At 38.1% G+C, this 24,612-nt stretch overlaps 2 protein-coding genes across 3 annotated transcripts in view; one reads left to right on the plus strand and one right to left on the minus strand.

The window, feature by feature from the left end:
* ECM2 (extracellular matrix protein 2) overlaps positions 1-24,220 on the plus strand; it is a 40,469-nt gene extending 16,249 nt beyond the window's left edge. For both annotated transcript variants that reach the window (XM_012116111.4, XM_004004074.5), the window contains exons 5-10: positions 2,215-2,330; positions 4,311-4,446; positions 9,846-10,003; positions 12,194-12,333; positions 15,858-16,184; positions 21,374-24,220. In XM_012116111.4, coding sequence (XP_011971501.1) covers positions 2,215-2,330; positions 4,311-4,446; positions 9,846-10,003; positions 12,194-12,333; positions 15,858-16,184; positions 21,374-21,542 — 1,046 coding nt within the window. In that variant the 3' untranslated portion in view covers positions 21,543-24,220. The remainder of the gene's footprint in view (positions 1-2,214; positions 2,331-4,310; positions 4,447-9,845; positions 10,004-12,193; positions 12,334-15,857; positions 16,185-21,373) is intronic.
* The window catches only part of CENPP (centromere protein P), a 239,547-nt gene that overhangs the window by 55,787 nt on the left and 159,148 nt on the right, over positions 1-24,612 (minus strand). The window lies entirely within an intron of this gene.

The raw sequence follows: 24,612 nt of genomic DNA on the forward strand, positions 1-24,612 counted from the left end.
TCTGTGGTTACCTCTCATTGCCCTATGAATGTGATATTTTAATTTCATAATATAAATGGACCCCAACAGATTAATTTCACAATCTTCATATATAAAAACTTTGCAGAAGAGATAAGTGTTTACTACAGAAAAGCACCATCAGGTATAATGCAAATTCCTCCAAATCATGATGTCCCGTTGACTTTTTTTCTAAAATCAGCTTTATGAAGTATAAGTTATATTCAGTAAAAAAACTGTTAGCGTGTTATTCTTTAAGTTTTGGCAAATGCATACAGTCATACAGTCACACATTCAAGGTATAACATTTTCATCACCTCACCAAATTCTCTCATGTCCCTTCTTTCACCAGCCCTGATGTTTTCTGTCTCTAGAGTAGCTTTTCTAGGATGCCACAGAAATGCATACAGTGTGGAGCCTTTTCAGTTGGACTTTTTTACTTACCTTAAAAATTCCTGAGGGATATTCAGGTTGTTGCATTTATCAGCAACAACTTGCTCCTCCTCACTTCTGAATGGTATTCCATTGTCTGGATGGACCACATGTACCAAGTGAAGGACATCTGGATTATTTCCAGTTTGGGGCAATTATGCAACAGTTGCTATAAAGATCCATATATGGATGCTTGTGTGGACTTAAGTTTTCTTTTTCCTAGGGTATATACCCAGGAGTGGATTGCTGAACGATACAGTAAAAGCAGGTTTACCTTTATAAGAAATGGCCAGACTTCCTTAAAATGGCTGTGAGACTCCTTCCAGCAATAACACAGCGTTCCTGTTGCTTTCCCCCTGGTTTTAGCTACTTGGTAGGCAGGACGTGATCCAGACCATTTGCTCATGTTCTTAAAGGGTCAAGAAGAGCTCTGAGTAGAGGACCGGCAGGACAGATATGTGTGTGAGGCTGGCTGGTGTGGAGACTGGGACAGTGAATGAGTCTTGGCAATAAGGCCCATGCTGGGGATGGCTCTTAAGATGGAGGGCTGAGAGAATCTGAGTGGGGTTTCAGATGTGTCTTGGGAGAAGTAACAGAAATAAACTACCACAGAAATAATAAATGATCATATAAATACTCAACTGACACAGCCTGACTCCTTAGTCAGGACAGCCAGTCTACAATAGGACACCTCAGGTATTATGGCCTTCCTGATGCCAGGCTTATATGATCTCTTAAGGAATTACTCTTATGCCGAGAGCTTCCTTTTTCAGCAATGCCCCCTCCTTCTGCAGCCTGCCTGCTAGGTGTGCTCTGCCATTAGACAAACAATCTGTGAAGCTTGAAAATCTTATGAAAGATGATGTGTGCTCAGTTACACTGTCCTGGTTTTATAAGAAAGCTACCACATGGTTTTTATAGTACTCACCATTTCTTGGGTTTCCCTATTGGCTCAGTGGTAAAGAATTCACCTGCAATGCAAGAGCCACAGGAGACATGGGTTCGATTCCTGGGTTGGGAAGATCCCCTGGAGAAGGAAAATGGCAACCTACTCTAGTATTGTTGCTTGGAGAATCCCATGGACAGAAGGGCCTGGCAGGTCACAGTCCATGGGGTCACAAGAGTTGGACATGACTTAGCAACTAAATCACCACCATTTCTGTTAAGCTCATTCTCTGGGTTTAAAGTCACTGACTACTATACTTAACTAAATGTCAAACAAAACCCCATAAATTAAAGCATTGCAGGTACTTCTATAGATTGAAGTCATACAATTTTAACATTAGATCTGGCAGCAATCTGAGAAATAATCTCCCCAAACTTCTTATTTAGAGCAAACTGATGCTTGGAGAAGGTAAGTTACTTGCCCGAGATTTCATTAAAAAATATTTCTAGTCCAGGGTCTAAGAAGTGTCAATAGGAAAATATGAAGAACTATAAAATTCAGTTTCTATAGTACCTTCCATAACACATCTTTGTTGTAAAATGCATATTGCTAACAGAATTGTCTGGCAAACCACATTCTGGCTGTTTTAAGCAGCTTCATCTAAACATGATGTACTAGAGCAAGACAGGTCCTTAGAGTGAAAATTTTGACCGTATGTAATAGTCTAGTCTCAGTCTTTTTTTTTTTTCCTAAATCCTCATTTATTATATAACATTGTCCTTGCTATAAGGACTGTGTTTTCTTCCAGATAAAGCTTTCTCTTTTGCTATCTATGCATGTACATGTATATATGTATTTACAGGCACGTAGGCCTAATACATAATTGCTGTGTGTCCTAGGCAATTCCATCACCTCCATTCCGGATGAAGCATTTAATGGATTACCGAATTTGGAAAGGCTTGATCTGAGCAAAAATAACATCACCTCTTCAGGCATAGGTCCAAAAGCATTCAAGGTAAATATGTTCTATGATTTCTAAAAGTCCACTTGGATGGCTTTCTCATTAATTGCACTGATAATGGGTGGAGATGGAGAAGGAAAGAAATGTATGTTCTTTTTTGTTGTTACATTGGGTCTTTGTTGCTGCATGTAGGCTTTTCTCTAGTTGCAGTGAGCAGGGGCTACTCTGTGTGGTGTGCTGGCTTCTCTTGTTGCAGAGCTCAGGCTGTAGGCATGCCAACTGCAGCAGCTGCAGCAATGGGCTCAGCAGCTGTGGGCTCTGGAACACAGGCTCAGTGGTTGTATCGGCTTAGTTGCCATGCAGCATGTGGGATCTCCCTGGACCAGGATTGAACCTATATCCCCTGTACTGGCAAGTGGATTCTTATTCACTGCACCATCAAAGAAGTCCCAGTAAAATGTTTTAAAGGAGTTTTTGTCAAAGAACGTTTCTTCTCTGATATCCCTAAACTGTATCCAAGTTGTATCTTGAATATACTTGGCTGTTTTACAAATTTCTGTTTTTTTCTATGCTTTGTCCTTAACGCACCCACAGTAGCATCAATGACAAAAATAACGTTTAGAATTTATGGAAGAGTTTCTTCCCAAGTACCTGAAAACATGTTGAAATATGGTCTCTTAGTACGCGAGGTATTTCTGGGGGAAAAGGAAAGCTTATTTAGAAACTGTTAACTTTTTCAGGCCAGCAAAACAAAGCTTCCTTATTTTGTGCAATCTGCAAAATCTGGAAAAGAATACTTCAGCACGTGGGGTTCTGCAAGAACAAAGAGGCTCAGAAGAAAATTAGCTTGGGGATAGGTTGGGCAGAGAGGGAAAGAGAAAAGCATAGAGTAAACTTTGGAAAGAATCAGATTTAACTAAATTTTTTTTCTAAAAGGGAGAAAAGAGAGTATCAAGGACTTTCCGAAAAACAAAGGCAGAAGAAAGGAGGAATTTGTATGTGCAAACAAATACTCAAAATTGTGTGTGGTTAAAGAAGCCCAAGTAAAACATGTTACATGCCAGGAAGTCAAACTTTATCCCCTTGGATGGTTTTCTTCCACTCTTTGGATAAGTCACTGGCCTCTTACAAGCTCAGGTCCTGGTTCTTATTTACATTCTGGGCTGCAGACGGGAGAGTTCCAGACACTTGGTGTCCACATTCATGTGAAAGACCTGGAGTCCTGCTTCATGCTAGTTGTCCTTCTGATAGAACAATAGTTGGGACTTGTACATTTTCTCTATTTGATCAAAAAAGAGGACATTGTAGGAAATAACTTGTTTTTTGTTTGTTTGTTTGTTTTGGGATTCTCTACCTCATTTCCAAACTGCTGAAACTGACTTTGAGCAACTTTGAAGTAAATCACTCTGCAACTTTGGTAGTGGGGGCTAGTTTGGCCAACAAACATGTAACTACAAATGTGGAAATACACTCCCCAGACTGTCGAAACAGTTTGGGTACCACATAGAAATAGTTTGTGATATTTGTGGCATTTAATTTTGATAAATTTCCATAATAGTTAGTGCTATTTCATGACTGTTTCTGCTTAGTACAGATAGAAAACTGAGGTTTACAAGCACATTGAAAGGATTCAAACTGCTACCTTTTTAGTATCGATGATAGATTCAGATTATTGCATGATTTAATAAATTTTGACTCTACTGCTGAGAAGGTGAAAACATAAGATCTAGGAAAATATGGCTGGTCCAGTGGTGATAGGAACTTTCTCTTGATTACTAAAGTCACAGTAAAAATATGGATGAGTATGATACAAAATCACCAAATGTGGTTTGCTGAAAATACCAGGGAATAAATGCTGTTAACAGGATCAACATCTATCTGGAAGGGAAAATTGGGGATTTATGCCTAAGCCTGAATAAACTGAAAGTTTGTGACACTTTAGTAACTACTGCAAACTGACTATTAAAATAATATATATGACTGCATTTCTGTGACAAAATAAAAAAGTAATTTTGAGATTTGCCTTTATTTAAGTTTCTAAAGAATTTAATGCGCTTAAATATGGATGGAAACAATTTGGTAACGATTCCTTCAGAACTACCGTCTACATTAGAAGAACTCAAAATCAATGAGAACAAGCTGCAGGTTATTGATGAAGAAAGTTTATCAGGTACTTAACATTTGACCTTATGACATGCGTCCTTATAATCTTTCTTCTATAGTTGTATGGAAATTTTATTTGCAATATTGCTAAATGAATAGCTAATAAAAATTTTTTAGTTCATGTTACCATTTAAGCTGATAAAACTTATTTTAACTATTGATTGGTGAAACTTTAAAAAATGTATTTTAAACTGCCTGTTGCCTTTAAAAAGTATTCTATAAATAAACTTTCAATGATTTCAGGTTTTCATCATTTATAATACAATAACTGAACTACAAATCCATAATATCCTAAGAGTTATACTAACATTCCCCAAATAGCCATGTGCTCTCATCCTGTATTTGTACTAAAGTTTTTGGTATTGGTGATAACACAATGGTGTTAATGGTGATAATACCATGGCTTGTTTAAATGGTCTCTTTTATCATCCTTAGATGCTCAATATATCCCATCCACAATTCCACTACATCCAAACATTTTGCTATTTTAACATGTCATGGTTTGGCACATGAGAATCATATATAAAATATAAGTAAATGGGGATACTATGTGAGGTTTTGAGGGGATATTCTAAAATCAAAGTAAACATAAACTTTAGCACATGCACTATATATGGCAGTCACTTTGGCTTTAATAGTCTTATTCCCCTGAGAGTTGCTCTGTCACTTCTGGCACTTGTGTGTTATCGAGGTACATGTGCCACACAAGGCAAGACAAATGATGTGCATGGGTATGTGGCTGCCATGTCAGCCTGGATTTCCCATGGATGGGCTGAAGTGAAGGTGCCCCACATTTTGTACATTTGATACAACTGGAATTTACTCTTAAGACTATTTCTGGACTGAGCTGGATAACTGAGGTTGTCATATAGTATGAACTCAAGATAAATAAGGTAGTATTTGCCTTTTCAAGAATTCTAGCTAATGTTGCTGATTAGATTATATGCTTCTTTAAGACAAAGATGGTCTAATTTTTCTTTTTATCTTCCTAACAGTCTAGTGTAGCTCTTGAGGTATAGAGGTATAGTGCTTAACATTTTTTGTTTATTTGATTTGAACTATACTTATGATGTTATTGTTGATCACCCAACCTTTATTCCTTTAAAATGGGGAATTTACTCCTCAAAAAAATTCATAAGGACAAAACACTTCTGGTGATGGGAAAAAAACAATAACGAAAATTGCCAAATCTGAGGATGACAGAGTTATGGAAATACTCTATTTCCAGATGGATTTCAGGGTACACATGAAAATCATTAACAACCAAATTTGAAGGGCTTTTGCCATATGGAAAAGACATAAGAAAGTTCAACTTCTAGCTGCTAGGTGAAACAGACCAAAGGAACACAATTTAGGACAAGTGTACTAATGGGCTACGTGTGAACGACATGTGAGATGGTATTTCTAGCAGAGCTATCAAAACGGCATGCTGTAAGTCCTTGTTTGGAAAGTGCTCTCTCACATTCCTGTAACTGCTTCTCCACTCACATGCACCTCTCCCTCATGAAAAAGTTTCCGTATTCCCAGAGGGCTAACTGTGGTCCAGGGTGGCCTGGCCTCCCCTGCCCATCTCCACAGTCTGAGTACCTCATATGCCTCACCTCTTTGCAGTGGCCAGTGAGGAGGCTCTGCACTGTCATCTTGCCCAGAGAAGCCTCTGCAGGCTTTGTGTCTTGAAGGCTCCTCTTCTGTTTAGCCTGCATTCTTAGCCCCACTCCAGTGCTGGTCCTTCGGTACTGGCTTCTTAGTTCTGCTCCAGTGTTGGCGCCTTTGGTACTGAGTTCTCTTTCAACTGCTGGGGCCATTGCGGCTCTCAGCTCCTGTGAGTTCCACTGTTGTGGATGGTCAGGCTGGCTGGCAGTGAGCAAGGCAAGCCCCAAACAAAGGCCACTGCCAGCGCTGTAACACTGCTTTCCTGGCTGGAAGCCCCTGGCTTGACTATCAGTGGCCTGCATCACTTCTGTTACCTCCCTCATGACCTTTCCAGGTTTTATATATTAATGTGTAGTTCCAGGGAAGTGGGAAAGACAGCAATTCATGGAAAGTAATACACGTTAAAGTGTAAAAAACAAAACAATCAGGATGCTATGGGAAAAACATTCAGTTTCATAAATCTTAGATGCAAGGCTATGATAAGGAGTGAAGGACAAAAGATGATGTGAAAAGATGAGAAGGAGCCACACAACGGAGAGCTATACACGCTATGCCAAGGTGCTAGGAGGCCATCCAGGATCCACCGGGAGACCTGCATACCCATTCTAGAGGAAAGGAAGGTCTTAAAAGGGAAGGTGGGGCTTCCCTGGCAGCCCAGTGGTAAAGAATCTGCCTGCCAATGTAGGGGACATGGCTTTGACTCTTGGGTTGGGAAGATCCCCTCGAGAAGGAAATGGCAATCTACTCTAGTATTCTTTCTTGGGAAATCCTATGGACAGAGGAGCCTGGTGGGCTACAGTCCGTGGAATCGCAAGAGAGTTGGACATGACTTAGTGACTAAACAACATCAAAAGGGAAGGTGAAGATAGAAGGGGGGGAGAGCAAAAGAAAACAAGACATGCTAAAAAATGTTCCCATCTGTATTAATGATGACAACAAACCAAAATCCATGATCATGGTGTCATTTCTAGCAATGATGGTGTGTGGCTATCCACTCAGAATAACTGTAAATTAATGCATAAGATCATGAATTTGCATTATTGTGTTTCTCTCTCTTGTGAGGTCATGTAATAACCACTAGTCTACTTCTATTACCTATTTTTCTCTGAAAAAAATTCTCCATTCCAAAACCTCAGCTATGTTCTAGATAAATATGCCTGGATTCTCAGTATCTTTAGTTGTGGAATTGGTTATGTAAAGAAATAGAATCACATATCATAATTTAATACTTGGCCTCCATACTTCCTCTCTGCCCTTCAGTTGATGTTAAATACCAGCAGATTAGTATTTTGTCACGCTGTTCCCTGTTCAGACGCTTCTCGTGGCCCAGAAGGAAAGTCAGACCTTATTTTCTGGTGCATGAAGGCCCTGTCCAGCCTACCTCTGTCTTCTCCACAACCTTCATCCTCTCTTACAGATGGGCCACTCTAGAGCTGATCTCTTTCCTACTCCTAAGCACAACCATGTGGGTTCATACCTCCATGTGTTCACCTGGGTGCCTCACCCTCCCATTTCTACCTATGCTATCTTGAGAGTCTAGCCCCACTCACACCTCTGTACCCCTCAAGTCTACACTGCCATCTTCTCCTTGTCATGTTCTAAAACCTATGAGGTACTTGTGATGGCAGTGTCTTTTGTTTTCACTTTAGACTATTTCTTACTTCTCTGTATGCCTAAGAGTAGGATCTAAGTTGCACAGAGCATATCAGTACAATATCCATGACTCAAATTGAATATGAAAACATCCGCTATTCTGAAAATTTTGGCCACTGAACAAACTCCAAAGTTACACCCTGAGTGTCTGACTCAGATGCCTCTGGGTATCATCACTGCTGAGCTGTCCATTCTCCTCTAAGTTTCCAATTGATTTGGTCATACCATTCCAGAGACCTGAAGAAACAATTTAGAAAGAAACTTGTTTGTATAAAGGCCTTTCTTGGTAGCTCAATCTGAATGTGTGGAATTTTTAGTCATTCTTTCAAAATGTCCATCTGGCTTCACTCTGCCAGGAAGTGAACACTGCAATGGGAATTCACTGCTGTAACTCCCTTGTTCAAAGACTGAGGGTTTACCAGGCAAGAGTGCTCCCTCTGTGTCCTGAAAAAAGGAACCACCCATTGCATTACACTCCCCGGACCTCCCTGGTTATGCCACCATTTCATACCTATCTGTCTTTGCAAATATTTCATTGGCCCTCTGTGTGGCGTCCTGTTCCCCCACCTCCTTTTGACTTCTGTTCATTATACAAACATTCCTTTCCACACTGTACATTCTTAACTCTCTTTCTCAAAGATTAATTGACCATAAATGTGTGGGTTTATCTCTGGGCTCTCTATTCTGTTCCATTGGTCTATGGGTCTGTTTTTGTGGTAGTACCACACTGTTTCAATTACTGTAGCTTTGTACTATAGCCTGAAACCAGGGAGTGTGATATATCCAGCTTTGTTCTTCTTTCTTAAGATTGTTTGGGCTACTTGGGATCTTCTGCATTTCCATACAAATATTACACTTATTTGTTCTAGTTTTGTGAAAAATGCCATTGGTATTTTGATAGGGATTGCACTGAATCTGTAGACTGTCTTTTTAGGCAGTATAGTAATTTTAACAGTATTAATTCTTCTCGTTTATGCACATGGCATATCTTTCCATTTGTCTGTGTTGCCTTCAATCATTTTTTTCATCAGTGCCTCATAGTTTTCTGAGTACAGGTCTTTTACCTCCTTGTTTACATTTATTCCTAAGTTTTTATTCTTTTTGATGTGGAAATGGGGCTGTCTTCTTAATATTTCTCTTTCTGAAAGTTTACTGTCAGTGTACAGAAGCTTGACAGATTTCTGTATATTAATTTTGTATCCTGAATCTTTACTGAATTCACGTACTAGTTGTAATAGTTTTTTGGAGGCAGTCTTTACAATTTTTATATATATGGTATCATGTTGTCTACAGTGACAATTTTACTTCTTCCTTCCCAACTTGGATTCCTTTCTTTTCCTTGTCTGCTTGCTATGGCTGGGACTTCCAGCATTATGTTGAATAAAAGCAGTAAGATTGAGCATCCTTGTCTTATTCCTGATTTTAGAGGATATGCTTTGAGCTTTTCACTGTTGAGTATGATATTGGCTGTAGGTTTGTCATATACGTTGAGGGATGTTCCCTCTGTACCCACTTTGTTGAGTCTCTATCATAAATGGATATTGAATTTTGTCAAAAGTTTTTTTTGCCTCTATTGAGGTGATCATATGACTTTTATTTGTCAATTTATTAATGTGGTGTATCACACTGATTTATTTGTGGCTATTAAGCCATTCTAGCATCTCTGAAACAAGTCCCACTTGATTACAGTATATGATCCTTTTAATGTATTATTGAATTTGGTTTCCCAGTATTTTGTTAAAGTTATTTTGCATATGTTTTTCAGTGATATTTGCCTATAATTTTCTTTCTTTCTTTTTGGTGGTGTTTTTTGGCTTTTGTATGAGGATTACAAACTTTCATCATACATACAACACAACAGTGATTTCTCGACAGGCCTGTCTCTTCTGGACCATGCATTCAGCACTGAGTCCTGGCTGAACTGAACATTTGTTGTGCAAATGTGAAGAGTACTTGGGAAAAGGCTCTATGGGAGGGATTCAAAGAAAGAAGCTATAACATTAGTCATCCAAATAAAATGAACATCTCACATGAAATTTTGAAACCCTATAGAAACTGCATGTTTTTAAATCATAATATCACAATAATTTTTTTTTATAGACTTAAATCAATTGGTCACTTTAGAATTGGAAGGAAACAATCTCAGTGAAACCAATGTCAATTCCTTAGCTTTCAAACCTTTGAAGAGCCTATCCTACCTGCGTCTGGGAAGAAATAAATTTAGAATTATACCACAAGGTCTTCCTGCTTCTATTGAGGTACCAATATTTTCCTTATAATGTTTTATATTTTAAATATAGCACACAATGACAAAACAAACAATATATTTTAAAAGATTATCGTGGTGCATATTAAACTGAGTAGTTCTGGTGCTATAAATAAAATTTATAAATAAAATTTGAGCACTGTTTTCAAACAATACAAAATTATGAGTCAGAATTATTACTACTAGTAGAGAATCTTGGTAAAGTGAAAATTGGTCTTACTGACAGCTCTTGGGGAGAGAATAGGGAAGATGAACTGAAAGTTCAAACAGAAAGTACAACTTGCAAAAAGCACATTGATTTGCAAAGTAGTTTAAACTATCTCAAACTGGAAATGTGATGTTCATCCCAGTCTGTTCCACTCAGAGGCCCACCTGGGCTAGCAGTGACCCTGTAAGGATGGATAAGAATTGCAAAGAAGGCTGCTAACTGTGCCAGTAGTCCACTCCTCACTCACTTCTCACAGCTTACTAGTTTTGACTAACACTGTCCTGTGTCCGTCCCCTCTGGATGGATTTCCTGCGGCCCAAGTGTGTGGTCTCCCTTGCTACAACACAGAACACACTTAACTATGGGGGTACTCTGGTGGGGACGTCCCTGCTAAGTGTACACCCTGACTTTCCACATTAAGAACTGAGGTTTAGCAGATCCAGGTGACCCTTAGGTTACTTCCTCTGAGCTCTATATTTGTCCCATAAACAATCAGCCAGCAGGATGAAGCTTCATATGGCTGTGAACCCAGTGAGCCAAAAGAGGACCATCAATCTCAATCTGATACGGCTGCTACACAGCCACCAAGCTTCCTCTTCCTCCTATTTGTAGATTAAGACAGGCATTTAGAAGTTACCAAAACTGTAAAAATTGCGGTTGCACTCATAACCTAGCTTTATCTCAGAATTACTTGGATTCTAAACAAATACAGATGTTGGGGCCTATACCAGACATGCTAAATCAGGTCCTTTGGAGAATGGGGTCAACAATTTATTGGGTTTTTTTAAAATAAAATTTTAAATAGATAATGCATGCACACAGTAAAATGCACACACACAACACTTGAATAGTACAAAAGAGCAGTGTATCTCCATTCCATGTCTGACACTCCCATCCCTGGTTTCTCTTTCCAGAGACCCTCTTACTAGCTTCTTGGGAGTATGTACATGCATGTTGTCCATGCATGTACATACACTCTGAACACTTTCAATGCACCACTTCACACCTGCAGTTTCAATGTATAAATGAGCGTGCTGTTAATTTAAGTTGGAATTTATACTTTAAAAAGCTGACGAGTGATTCTAACCTACAATCAAGTTTAGGAGCCACTAATATAGTTCACCCCTAAATAGGTATGAAGCAGAACACTAAAATTTACTTTACACACTTCCAACAACACCAAAATTAAATGACAAAGAGAGGAAATTACTACAATAGGAATTACTCCAAATATATATACACAAATCATACTTCTGAATTCCAACAAGATCTCTGAGTGACAAATTCCTTGCAAAGTCAAATGAATTTAACTTGAAGGCAGCTAGCTATTGACAACTTACTAATAGTTCTAACTTCACCTTGATGTTAAATGAAGGCTCTTAACGAACTTTTAATTAAAGAAATTATAATACAAACAAACCTAAAAAATGTGAGCCTAAAAAAATTACAGACAGCATGGACTGGCAGGAAACAGGATGACTCTAAGCTGGGGCCAGCCAGCATGAATTTCTCTCATGTATCAGCTGTTTAACTTTGCAAACACCTTGCCATCTCTCCAGGCCTGAGTTTTTTCACTACTAGATGGAGATAATTTCTACCTATTTTCTAGTTTCTAGGTCTTTGAAGCCCAAATGAAATAATTTATGTGAATAAGTTTTGTAAATTAGAAAGCTTTATGCAATTATCATGATATGCTATATCATATCATTTTATAGTTAAAAATAATTAAATTCATTTAATTCCATAACCAGGACAGACAGTACACTTTATTTTGCTAGCTAGAAAATCTGACAACGTAAAAAATTAACTCATTTGGAAGAGCTGCAAGACTCTCTCATTAACTAACACTAATGACAATAGTTGATAATATGATTTTAATTCTGTGAAACTGAATATATTTTAATTCTGTGAAATTGAATATATTTATCATATCAAGTAATATGAAGAAAAATAAGTCTTTTCTTTTAATTATAGGAATTATACCTAGAAAATAACCAAATTGAAGAAATAACTGAAATTTCTTTTAATCATACCAGAAAGATAAATGTCATTGGATTACGTTATAATAAAATTGAAGAAAATAGAATTGCTCCTTTAGCCTGGATAAATCAAGAGTAAGTACATGCTACAATTTGATGTTCATAGATGAATTCTTTTCCTTTGCCATTACTAAACAGGGTATGAAAATGAGTGAGTGAGGAAGATGACAGCATTCTTAGTGAACCTCCCCCTACCAAAAACTTGGTTATTTGCAGAGTTCAAATGGTTCATGATATAACTGATGTTAGGATAGCTATGGTCACTGCTGCTATGGATAACCTACAATATACAAGTGCCAAGCCCAAGCAGCATGACCCAAGGTCTGATCACTGTGCTGGTCTGTTGACCTCACAGGCAGTCATGAACTGTTTGATAATCCTCTACCCGCAGAGAAGATTATAGTCTTTGTAGCTGAAGATGGAGAAGCTCTATATAGTCAGCAAAAACAAGACCTGGAGCTGACTATGGCTCAGATCATCAGTTCCTTATTGCAAAATTTAGGCGTACATTGGAGAAAGTAGGGAAAACCACTAGGCCATTTGGGTATGACGCAAATTAAATCCCTTATGATTATACAGTGGAGGTGACAAATACATTCAAGGGATTAGATCTGATAGACAGAGTACTTGAGGAACTATGGACAGAGGTTTGTAACACTGCACAGGAGGTGTTGACCAAAACCATTCCCCCAAAAAGAAATGCAAGAAGGCAAAGTGGTTGTCTGAAAAGGACTTACAAATGGCTGAGAAGAGAAGCAAAAGGCAAAGGAGAAAAGGAAAGATATACCCAATTGAATGCAGAGTTCCAGAGAATAGAAAGGAGAGATAGGAAAGCCTTCTGAAGTGAACAATGCAAAAAAACAGAGGAAAACAACAGAATGGGAAAGCAAAAAAATTGAGGAAAACAACAGAATGGGAAAGACTAGCTATCTCTTCAAGAAAACTGGAGATACCAAGGGAACATTTGAAGCAAAGATGGGCACAATAAATGACAGAAACGGCAAGGACCTAACAGAAGCAGAAGAGATTAGAAGATGCCAAGAATATAAAGAACTGTACAAAAAAGGTCTTAATAATTCAGATAACCATGATGGTGTGGTGACTCACCTGGAGCTAGATATCATGGAGTGTGATATCAAGTGGGCCTTAGGAAGCATTACTACAAACAAAGCTAGTGGATGTGATGGAATCCCAGCTGAGCTATTTCAAATTCTAAAAGAGAATGCTGTTAAAGTGCTGCACTCAATATGCCAGCAAATTTGGAAAACTCAGCAGTGGCCTCAAGACTGCAAAAGGTCAGTTTTTCATTCCAATACCAAAGAATGTTCAAACTATCATACAATTTGCTCATTTCACATGCTAGCAAGGTAATGCTCAAAATCCTTCAAGCTAGGCTTCAACGGTATGTGACCTGAGAACTTCCAGATGTACAAACTAGATTTAGAAAAGGAAGAGTAACCAGAGATCAAATTGCCAACATCTGTTGGATCTTAGAAAACTCAAGGGAATTCCAAAAACCCCATTTACTTCTGCTTCATTGACTACACTAAAGCCTTTGGCTATGTGGATCACACCAAACTGTGAAAAATTCTTAAAGAGATGGGAATACCAGACCACCTTACCTGCCTCCTGAGAAACCTGGATGCAGATCAAGGAGCAACAGTTAGAACTGGACATGAAAAAATGCACTGGTTCCAAATCGGGAAAGAGTACGTCAAGGCTGTATACTGTCATCCTGCTTATTTAACTTATATGCAGAGTACATCATGTGAAAAGCCAGGCTGGATGGATCACAAGCTGGAATCAAGATTGCTGGGAGAAATAACAACCTCAGATATGCAGATGATATAACTCTAGTTGCAGAAAGTGAAGAGGAACTAAAGAGCCTCTTGATGAAGGTGAAAGAGCAGAGTGAAAAAGCTGGCTTAAAGCTCTAACTGAAAAACTAAGATCATGGCATCTAGTCCCATCACTTCAAGGCAAATAGAAGGGTAAAAAGTGGAAACAATGACAGATTTTATTTTCTTGGGCTCCAAAATTACTGCAGACTGTGACTGAAGCCAGAAAATTAAAAGACACTTTTTGGAAGGAAAGTTATGACAAACCTAGACAGCGTACTAAAAAGCAGAGACAGTACTTTGTCAACCAACATTTGTATAGGCAAAGCTATGGTTTTTCCAGTAGTCATGTAGGGATGTGAGAGCTGGACCATAAAGAAGGCTGAGCTCCAAAGAACTTATGCTTTAAATTATGGTACTAGAGAAGACTTTTGTGAGTCGCTTGTACAGCAGGGAGATCAAACCAGTCAATCCTAAAGAAAATCAACCCTGAACATTCATTGGAAGGACTGATGCTGAAGCTGAAGCTCTAATACTTTGGCTACCTGACATGAAGAGCCCACTCATTGGAAAGACTGAAGGAAAGAGGAGAAGGGGACAACAGAGAATAAGATGACTGGATGGCAACACTGACTCAATGGACATGAATTTGAGCCAACTCTGGGAGATTGTGAAGGACAGGGAAGCCTGGTGTGCTGCTGTCCATGGAGTCACAAAGAGTCAGAGATGACTTAGAGACAACAATAACAATACAGTAAGGAAGGAAGCTGCCCTTCTCCTTTTTTCTCCTCCCTCACCATTAGATTCCATACCACACTGTCTTCATTCCTTGATACTATTTCTCTATCTCAAGTCTTACAAAAGAGACTGAAGAATGCATGACCTGATAGAGGAAGCAAAAAACAGAGCCCACTTTCCTTGAGAGGAATCAATGGTCTCAGGCTGTAGCTCTCAGGGAAGTGCAAAGTGTCGAGGCCTTGCCTGTCAGGAGGGAGATGATCAGCTACACAGGGAAGCAGGGTCAGGCCCCGGCAGCAGGTGCCATCAGAGCAGATCTGAAGTCATGTCGTGAGGGAATGAGGGATTTGAGTAGCATCGTGGGGATAGGCATGTTTCAGAAGCAGGACAGAGATGAAAAGAGACCTTGAGGGCCCTTTAGGTTTAGCAGGATGTGGCAGTGGCAGGGCAACTGAGTCTTCAGCAAGTGAAAAATCTTCATGCGGTGGGCAGAAGCTGCAGGTGAGGCTCCTGAAAAAGGCCAGGGAGTTCACCACATTTCCCAGATCTTCTTATTGGTTATTAACTTTTTCTAGATCCCTCATTCTTATCCCAAGTCCCAGATCCCAAGTTATCAGATCAATGTGGAAGAAGAATGCACAAACCTCTTACTGCTATTTCCTTGCTAGAACCAAAGATGATTGTAGGGATAGGGTTTTGATGTCAGCTAGAACTTTGGACTTTATTTCCAGTATAAGTTATGCCTCAGAGATATTTGTGGGCCCTCTTTGGGTCTCAGCATTACCTCTGGGATATGAGCTTCTTCTCTCTCAACTCTGGTGCTTCTCCATAAGACAAGAACTCAAGCAGCTGTTATCCAGGTAAGAGCACTAACCTTGCAGGTAGCCACCATATAGCCACACTTCTACTGGGAATCATTACTAAACACTGGCACGAAAGCAGACAAGCATCCTGACTGGCTTGTCAAAACTTGGAGCTAACAGTCACTGCCCTGACGCACCCACACTGTTTACTCTCTTCTAGAAATCTAGAATCGATAGACCTCTCGTACAACAAGCTCTACCATGTCCCCTCCTATCTACCCAAGTCGCTGCTGCACCTTGTACTCATCGGGAACCAGATCGAACGCATCCCTGGCTATGTGTTTGGTCACATGGAACCAGGCTTGGAATACCTGTACCTGTCATTTAATAAGCTTGTGGACGATGGCATAGACCGAGTCTCCTTCTATGGAGCTTACCATTCTCTGCGAGAGCTGTTTCTGGATCATAATGAATTAAAATCTATACCACCTGGGGTACAAGAAATGAAAGCACTACATTTCCTGAGACTGAACAACAACAAGATACGGTAAATTTTCACTTTCTCAAGTATCCATTTAAATTGTCATGGGTGACAAAATACGATTAAATGATCATGACATAATGTCTGGAATTTAAAGAAAAACTGACAAGAGGCTGCATCAAACAACACTGGCAATTGTTAATGATTGTTGAAGTTGGATGATAATAAGTACTAAGGATTCATTATAGTTTTTTCCCTACTTTTCTATGTTTGAAAACTTCTGTGTAAATTAAAAAAAAATAGAGTATGATTACATAATATCTAGAATCTTAGAGACACTTTCAAGCGAGACTTCAAGGCCACAGGTTATGGTGCTGTTCCTACCTCCATATGTGATTTCAAACACATTGATCTGTAGAGCACAAAACTTAAGTGTATGCAAACATTAAAATTGCCTGCTTCTATCTAGATTTTTCTGAAAACAAAATTCTGAAAACATTTATTAAAACTCAGTTTCTTCACTTCTGAGGACACATTTTTCTGTGTGTGTTCTGTTTGCTGACTGAGTCATCCCCCACTGCCTAAAAAGTATGAATGTCTCAAGATTAACCTGGGACACTTTCTTAGTGCAGCCAATGAGGGTAAGAGATCCTTGAGCTCTGTGGTCCTGTCTTTGAAGATTATATTCTTTATTCTTTTACCTATCTCTAAAATTCCAAACACAAACTTCTAAAAAATAAAACAAAGAGTCAAGTTTATAGGGGAAGTGGTGGGGACAGGGAGGGCTTTAAAATATTCAGAGTATAATTTTTTTTGGCTAAGATAATTTCTAGGTTGTGCCATATAGTTCTTATTGTGTTTCATCAGGAGGCATAAAATATCCCACTTTTGGTGGGATATAGGTGGCAATGGTGTGATATCTCCATCATAACCTTTCTCCTCCACCACTGAACCAATGGTTTTTTTTTTTACTCATGATGACTCTTGCTTGCATCTGTTATTTCCTTAGGGGTAACAAAATGATGAATTTCTATTTTTGTCATTCTTTCCACATTTGTTAAATGGAATTCCTCTATAACCTGGAGAAGGGAATGGCAACCCACTCCAGTATTCTTGCTGGGAGAATCCCATGGACAAAGGAGCTTGATGGGCTCTTTGCAATCCATGGGGTTGCAAAGAGTCAGACATGACTGAGTGACTAAGCACATTCCTCTGTAAATAATATTTTCTTATCAGCAAGGGTAAGTTCCTTACTCTGAAAGGTAAGATAAATGCTCTGTTCTTTCCTTTAAATTGCCATCATGGTAAGAAGTTGGTTACAAATTTGTAACTATGTGAGGTGATGCATATTAACTTATGGTGGTGATCATTTCAACCATACACACACACACACACACACACACATACACACACACATCTAATCATTATGTTATATACTTGAAACTAATACAATGTTATGCCAATCTTATCCTTATAAAATTATAAAAAATTATACATATGCATTAACCACAGATGAAAAAGACTAAAAGATTTTAAAAATTTAATAGTGGCTGTCTCAGGAAAAAAAAAAGACGTTGGTGCCTCAATATTTTTGCTTTATTATTTTGTTTCTGGCCTTCTTTCTCTGGAGACTCAATATGAACTTATGGCTTTCTATGTTAAGAATGTTTCCATCAGTTGCAATTACTGTTCTTAACTGTCTCATCTTCAGCTGATGGAGCCCTTTGAGCTGGATCCCGAGTCCTTGGACAGGCCTCCATAGATCTTGGATGGCTCACTTTTACATTCCCCACTACAGGCCAATGCCAGCCTCCTTTGAAAAAGCCCTAGCTCCTCTCACTGGGGAATAGTGTTCAGAGGCCCCAGTCTGGGCACCAGGCATCTTTCTTTCAAAAGTATTTTTAGTCTCAAGGCCTTTCAGTGGACTGCCAGAAATATGCATTTTTGTTAAACACACACACACAAGAACAAAAACAGGTCACACTGATATTCCCAAATCAAATTTACCATTATAGGCTGATGTATATGGTGGAGGCCAATACAATATTGTAAAGCAATAATCCTCCAATTGAACAAAAAAAGCAAAAGCAAAAAAAATTACCACTATAGAGAAATCCTGATGTAGACTTATCTTAAGCTGAAAATCTACATAGCCAACAATAACTTACATTCACTACCTTACAATATATAAACCTATTTTGTAAGGTAATAAATGCATACCATTATTACAACTAACAGCAAAAGTACTTAATTAAGTTTATTATGTTTTTGGTAGTTCAATTTGTCCTTTGAATATTTTCCATGGAGGATGTATAGCTTAAGCACAGTAGTTTTCTCTGTAACAGTATGTCAACAATATAATATTCAGATAGGTCTTTAGTTTGCTTAGAGTTCAGTCACTCAGTCGTGTCCAACTCTTTGTGACCCCATGGATTGCAGCATACCAGGCTTCCCTGTTCATGACCAACTCCCGGAGCTTGCTCAAACTGATGTCCATCAAGTCAGTGATGCCATCCAACCATCTCATACTCTGTCGTCCCCTTCCTCTCCTCCCTTCAATCCTTCCCAGTTTCAGGGTCTTTTCTAATGAGTCAGTTCTTCATATCAGGTGGCCAAAGTACTGGAGCTTCAGCTTCAGCATCAGTCCTTCCAATGAATATTCAGGACTGATTTCCTTTAGACTGACTGGTTTGATCTCCCTGCAGTCCAAGGGACTCTCAAGAGCCTTCTTCAACGCTACAGTTCAAAAGTTTCTTAGGAATTGCTACTTTCTACATAATATTTTTCTATGCCTGTCCCTTATACTGTATTTCACCCTTCTCCTTTGATTAATTTTTTAAATTAATTTCCTGTTGATTCCAGTGTTATTTTTGAAACTGTAAGCATACACACTCATATTCCATAACCCCTCAGAATGATTATACATATATCATTATATGTATATAATTATTATATATTATCACATAGAAGTATTATTCATCTGTGAATAAGAATAATAAGTATTATTCTTTTCTCTTTTTTCTAGTCTTTACTTTGAAAAATTGTCAGTATATCCTGAATATCACTTCATATCAGTATGTAGAAAATATCCTCTTTCCTTTTAATAACTGAATAGTACTATTATGTAGGGACTTTATTCAACCAGTTTCTTACTGATAGACTTTTGATTGTTTTGACTTCTCTATACTATAAATAATGCCACAACGTGTTTAGTTCAGTTCAGTTAAGTTGCTCAGTCGTGTCCAACTCTTTGCGACCCCATGAATCGCAGCACACCAGGCCTCCCTCTCCAACATCATCTCCCGGAGCCCACCCAAACTCATGTCCATTGAGTTGGTGATGCCATTCAACCATGTCATCCTTTGTCGTCCCCTTCTCCTCCTGCCCCTAATCCCTCCAAGCATCAGAATCTTTTCCAGTGAGTCAACTCTTAGCATGAGGTGGCCAAAGTATTGGAGTTTCAGCTTCAACATCAGACCCTCCAATGAACACCCAGGACTGATCACCTTTAGGATGGACTGGTTGGATCTCCTTGCAGTCCAAGAGACTCTCAACAGTCTTCTCCAACACCACAGTTCAAAAGCATCAATTCTTCAGTGCTCAGCTTTCTTCACAGTCCAACTCTCACATCCATACATGACCACTGGAAAAATCATAGCCTTGACCAGACGGACCTTTGTTGGCAAAGTAATGTCTCTGCTCTTTAATATGCTATCTATGTTGGTCATAACTTTCCTTCCAAGGACTAAGCGTCTTTTAATTTCATTGCTGCAATCATCATCCACAGTGATTTTGGAGCCCAGAAAAATAAAGTCAGCCACTGTTTCCACTGTTTCCCCATCTATTTGCCATGAAGTGATGGGACAGGATGCCATGATCTTCATTTTCTGAATGTTGAGCTTTAAGCCAACTTTTTCACTCTCCTCTTTCACTTTCATCAAGAGGCCCTTTATTCTTCTTCACTTTCTGCCATAAGGCTGGTGTGATCTGCATATTTGAGGTTATTGATATTTTCCCCAGCAATCTTGATTTCAGCTTGTGCTTCCTCCAGCCCTGCGTTTCTCATAATGCACTCTGCATATAAGTTAAATAAGCAGGGTGACAATATATAGCCTTGACGTATTCCTTTTCCTATTTGGAACCAGTCTGTTGTTCCATGTCCAGTTCTAACTGTTGCTTCCTGACCTGCATCCAGGTTTCTCAAGAGGCAGGTCAAGTGGTCTGGTATTCCCATCTCTTTCAGAATTTTCCACAGTTTGTGGTGATCTACACAGTCAAAGGCATAGTCAATAAAGCAGAAATAGATGTTTTTCTGGAACTCTCTTGCTTTTTTCCCCTGATCCAACGGATGTTGGCAGTTTGCTCTCTGGTTCCTCTGCCTTTCCTAAAACCAGCTTGAACATCTGGAAGTTCACTGTTCACGTATTGCTGAAGCCTGGCTTGGAGAATTCTGAGCATTACTTTACTAGCGTGTGAGACGAGTGCAATCGTGCATATAAGTAACTCTGTTCAAACATAATTTTGTATTTTCCAATCTAACTTTGGGATAAATCCCTAGAAATGGAATTGCTGAGTGAAAGGAATAAAATGAATATGTAATTTTGTTATATACTGCCAGATTCCTTTCCATGGGGCTGAACAGTTTTGAATTCCCTTCAGTGATGCTTGATCCTATACAACTCTATCATCAGAACATGTGAATGAGCTTTGATTTGTTCTCTGGAAAGGTAGAAAAACCTGATAAGTTAGAGTGGCATGCCAGTATCATTTCAATTTAATTTTTCTTATCATAAATGAAATTAAGCATCCTTTTATGTTCACATGTCATTTCATTTTCTCCTCTGTAAACTGGTCACCAGGTATCTTTTTCCCCTTCTGATTTCTCCCGTCTCCTAGATTTTTTAGGTCTTTGTATATTAGCCATTTATTTAAGTTGCAAACACTTTCTCCCAGTTTGTGATTTGTCTTTTAACTTTATATTAAAAAAAAAAAACCGTAGCTAATTTTTTAATCTTTTCTTCTAGTGCTTCTGGTTTTTGAGTCACACATAGGAAGATTTCTCCCTCCCTCCTGGGCTATAACCATGCTTTATTCTATCACTTCTATGACTTCATTTTTTTCATATGTAGATCTTGACATATTTGGATTTTTTTTCTGGTATATGAGACAAGGATCTAATTTTATTTTAACTCCTAAATTATGAAGGTGGAGTATTACTTCAATCCTTTATGACCTGCATGTCTATTTTTCCTCAGGAATATTCTTCCAGAACAAATTTGCAATGCTGAAGAAGATGATGATTCGAATCTGGAACATCTTCATCTTGAAAACAACTACATTAAAACAAGAGAAATATCATCCTATGCATTTTCATGCATAAGGTCATATTCAAGTATTGTTCTTAAACCACAAAATATCAAGTAGTTCCAAGTTGTTCTTTGTCACTTATAAATTATACTCATATATCTGTTTTAGTAGCGTTTTCCTCAATAAGAGATACAATGTCATATTAAAATATCATGCTAGTCAACCCGATTCACCAATGCACAGGACAACCAAACACATATCTACAAGGTTTAGTCTTTTAACAGTCTTAGTGAAGCTTTCAGTTTCACACTCTAGAAAGAAGCGATCTTGTTGCAAACTTCTCTCACAAGAATAGGATGTTGTGTGCTGCTGAAGCAGACTGAGAGAATCTGAAACTAAATACGCCCTTTACAACAGACCACAGAATTTCTATTAGCTAAGAACTCCCTAAGTCTTTTAAAAAAGTATGTATGTTCAAGACCAAGAAGTGGATGGCTGGAAAAAATAATAGGTAGAATTTATGAACTAATGTTCTGTTTATTATTCTGTTAAAGCAAAAATTTATTAATTTTCTGTAAGTATTTAAGACCCTATAATATAATTATTGATATAAGTAAACTTAATCATTGGCTTAGCTTTAGTTCCTTCTATTAATTACATGAATAGAATTAAAATATAATTACTATAAAGTTAATTTCCTGGTTTTGAGAATTATACTATGGTTAAGTATGTGCTTATTAACATTAGGGAACACTCGGAGAAGGATACATGTGAATTCTGTAATGATTTTTACAATTTCTCTGAAAGTCTAAAAAGTTTAACAGTATTTTAAGATCACCCTCATAATTATTTGCTCAAGATCAAAAGATTTATGGAAAGCAGTGGAGTTTGCTTAAAATATATGTTAACTACCCTTGACTAAACCTTGTAAATAGAAACCTAATGCATACGTTTAAAAACTTTTGCTCCTCTGGTCATTGTTAACATCTCTTGTCTTTGTCCTAATTTGCTCAAATGTATCTTTTTACTCAATACAACATAAAGCTATTAGTATTCATTATGTAGTAGATCCTAACAAAATCATATCATGTATTAAAATTTTCATTATATAATGATATCTTTATTTCTAAAATAATTTTTAAAAGACACATATAGAAACCATGTTGATTTTTCTTGTTACCCCCAGTTTTGTACCTTGGACAAACACCAGATTAGGTGTTTTTAATTAATTAAAACACCAGATTAATTTCAAGTCTTGGCCCCATTGGGCAGATTACTCTAAGTTTTCAAACTTTAGTTATTTAATCTTTTAATAGTTCTCCCACATTTCTCAGAGCCTTTCAGCCCCACTTCACAGGGCTTTTACGAGAACCAGAGAAGAATAAAAAGTATTTGGGAAGTGTGATATGCATAGTGAGTACATTTAATATTGCCAACCTTTCATATAAAATTGACAGTAAACAGCATATTCAATCAAAGTTGACTATTACCTGGGGAGCTTTCAAGATGTAGAAGTCTGATTTATCCCATTTAAGATAATGTTATTTCTAAGCCCCCCTTCTTAACATATAGGCTTTCGAGATCACAAAATGAACAAGACTAACAATATGATACAGACTGTTAGAATCAAGCATCAAAGGCCAGGTGTCTAAGAAGAAAAATAAAATCTATGGAACAAAAAGTTCAGATTTAGAACCAGTTTGGGTATGTAGAAGCATCACTAATTTAAATTGGCCAAGTTGAATGAAAGGGACAAATAACAAGAAGATACGGGTATTTGTTTAACTTAACAAGAACCCTTGTGCTGTCTGAATATATATGCATCCATGTAAATGATTTAAAGCAATTTAAACAGTAAAAAAATTACTGTCAGAGGGACTCAAACCAAATAAAGTGAGTAAAAAGAATTAGCATCCTAGACAACAGAGATGAATAGTGAAGCATTCTTGCATTAATTTGTCATTCTGATTTTAATCAGCTGTGTCCCAGATGCTGTTTTAGAGAGAAAGGGATGAAGAGATCAGATGAGGTCTCTACTCTCTGGGAATGTGTGGTGTTTTAGGGGCAATAAGCAGGAAATCAAACAGACAATCAAATTAACAAGTCAAGTGTGATGAAATCAGTACAACAGGGTGGTGATGTAATAAAGTATGTTGGGGTCCCAAAGCCCCTCTGCCTTAGGCCTAGGGGTATTCCCAGATTGTGGGTCTCTAGAGTGTGCAAATAGCAAAAGTCGCAATAAGACACTGCAACCCCCCAGAAGGCTTGGAGTAACACTAGACCCAGGCACACACTGAGACACTACTGTGCACTGAGAGATACCCTGTTGGGAGAAGAATCTCTAGAAAGGTGAAAAATCAGAATGACTGATGGAAGCTTTGTTCTTAAGTTGGAAGATGCTTTTATTTTTACTGATTATATAATTTAAAATATAAAATATATCTAGCATTGAACTTGTTTGCTTTGAAATTTTATAATGCTCTGGATAGAAGCTTTAATTTCATTTTTAAAAAGTGATAAATGTCCATATAGCAAACACTGTTCATGATATATAATGTTTATATAATGTATAACAAAGAGGTGTTCTGTTTGGCTTCAGAAGTATACTGTAATTACTAACATAGATGTACACTAAGGAAATCCTGGCCCAGTCATGGTCTGAAAATATTTAATAGTGTGTTGTCTTTGCACATATGTACACGAAATACTAACTATATTTTCAATTTTAAGATTTGGCTTATTGTAGATTAAGGTATTTCATAAAAAGCATTAAAGATATGATGTGGTTAAAGAAACCTATGGCCTAGAATTATAAGGAAATAATTACACCAAGAATCAGGACATCTGGGTACCCATCTTGGTCTCCAGTAATTATGCAGTCATTTTACTTTTCTGAGATCACTTGATTCAATTACAAAACAGCATTCTTGGAACACATCAATGGTTTTCAAGCATGGCTCATCAGGAGTTCATGGTGCCCTGGGGAGGAAGCGTCCTTGAGAGAGGAAGTACACAGAGTCTGTGTACTCCCTTCAGACAAAACAGCTCTGCTACCATCAGAAAGGGTTAGCTGACACTGTTCCTGTCTGCCTCCCTAGCTCCCCTTATTTCTTGAAACCAATAGACAAGGTACTATATAAATCACACATCAAGTTCTAAAAGTCATAAAGAACACTCAGCCAAAGTC

The sequence above is a fragment of the Ovis aries genome, chromosome 2, assembly GCF_016772045.2.
Source record: "Ovis aries strain OAR_USU_Benz2616 breed Rambouillet chromosome 2, ARS-UI_Ramb_v3.0, whole genome shotgun sequence".
Lineage (NCBI taxonomy): Eukaryota > Metazoa > Chordata > Mammalia > Artiodactyla > Bovidae > Ovis > Ovis aries.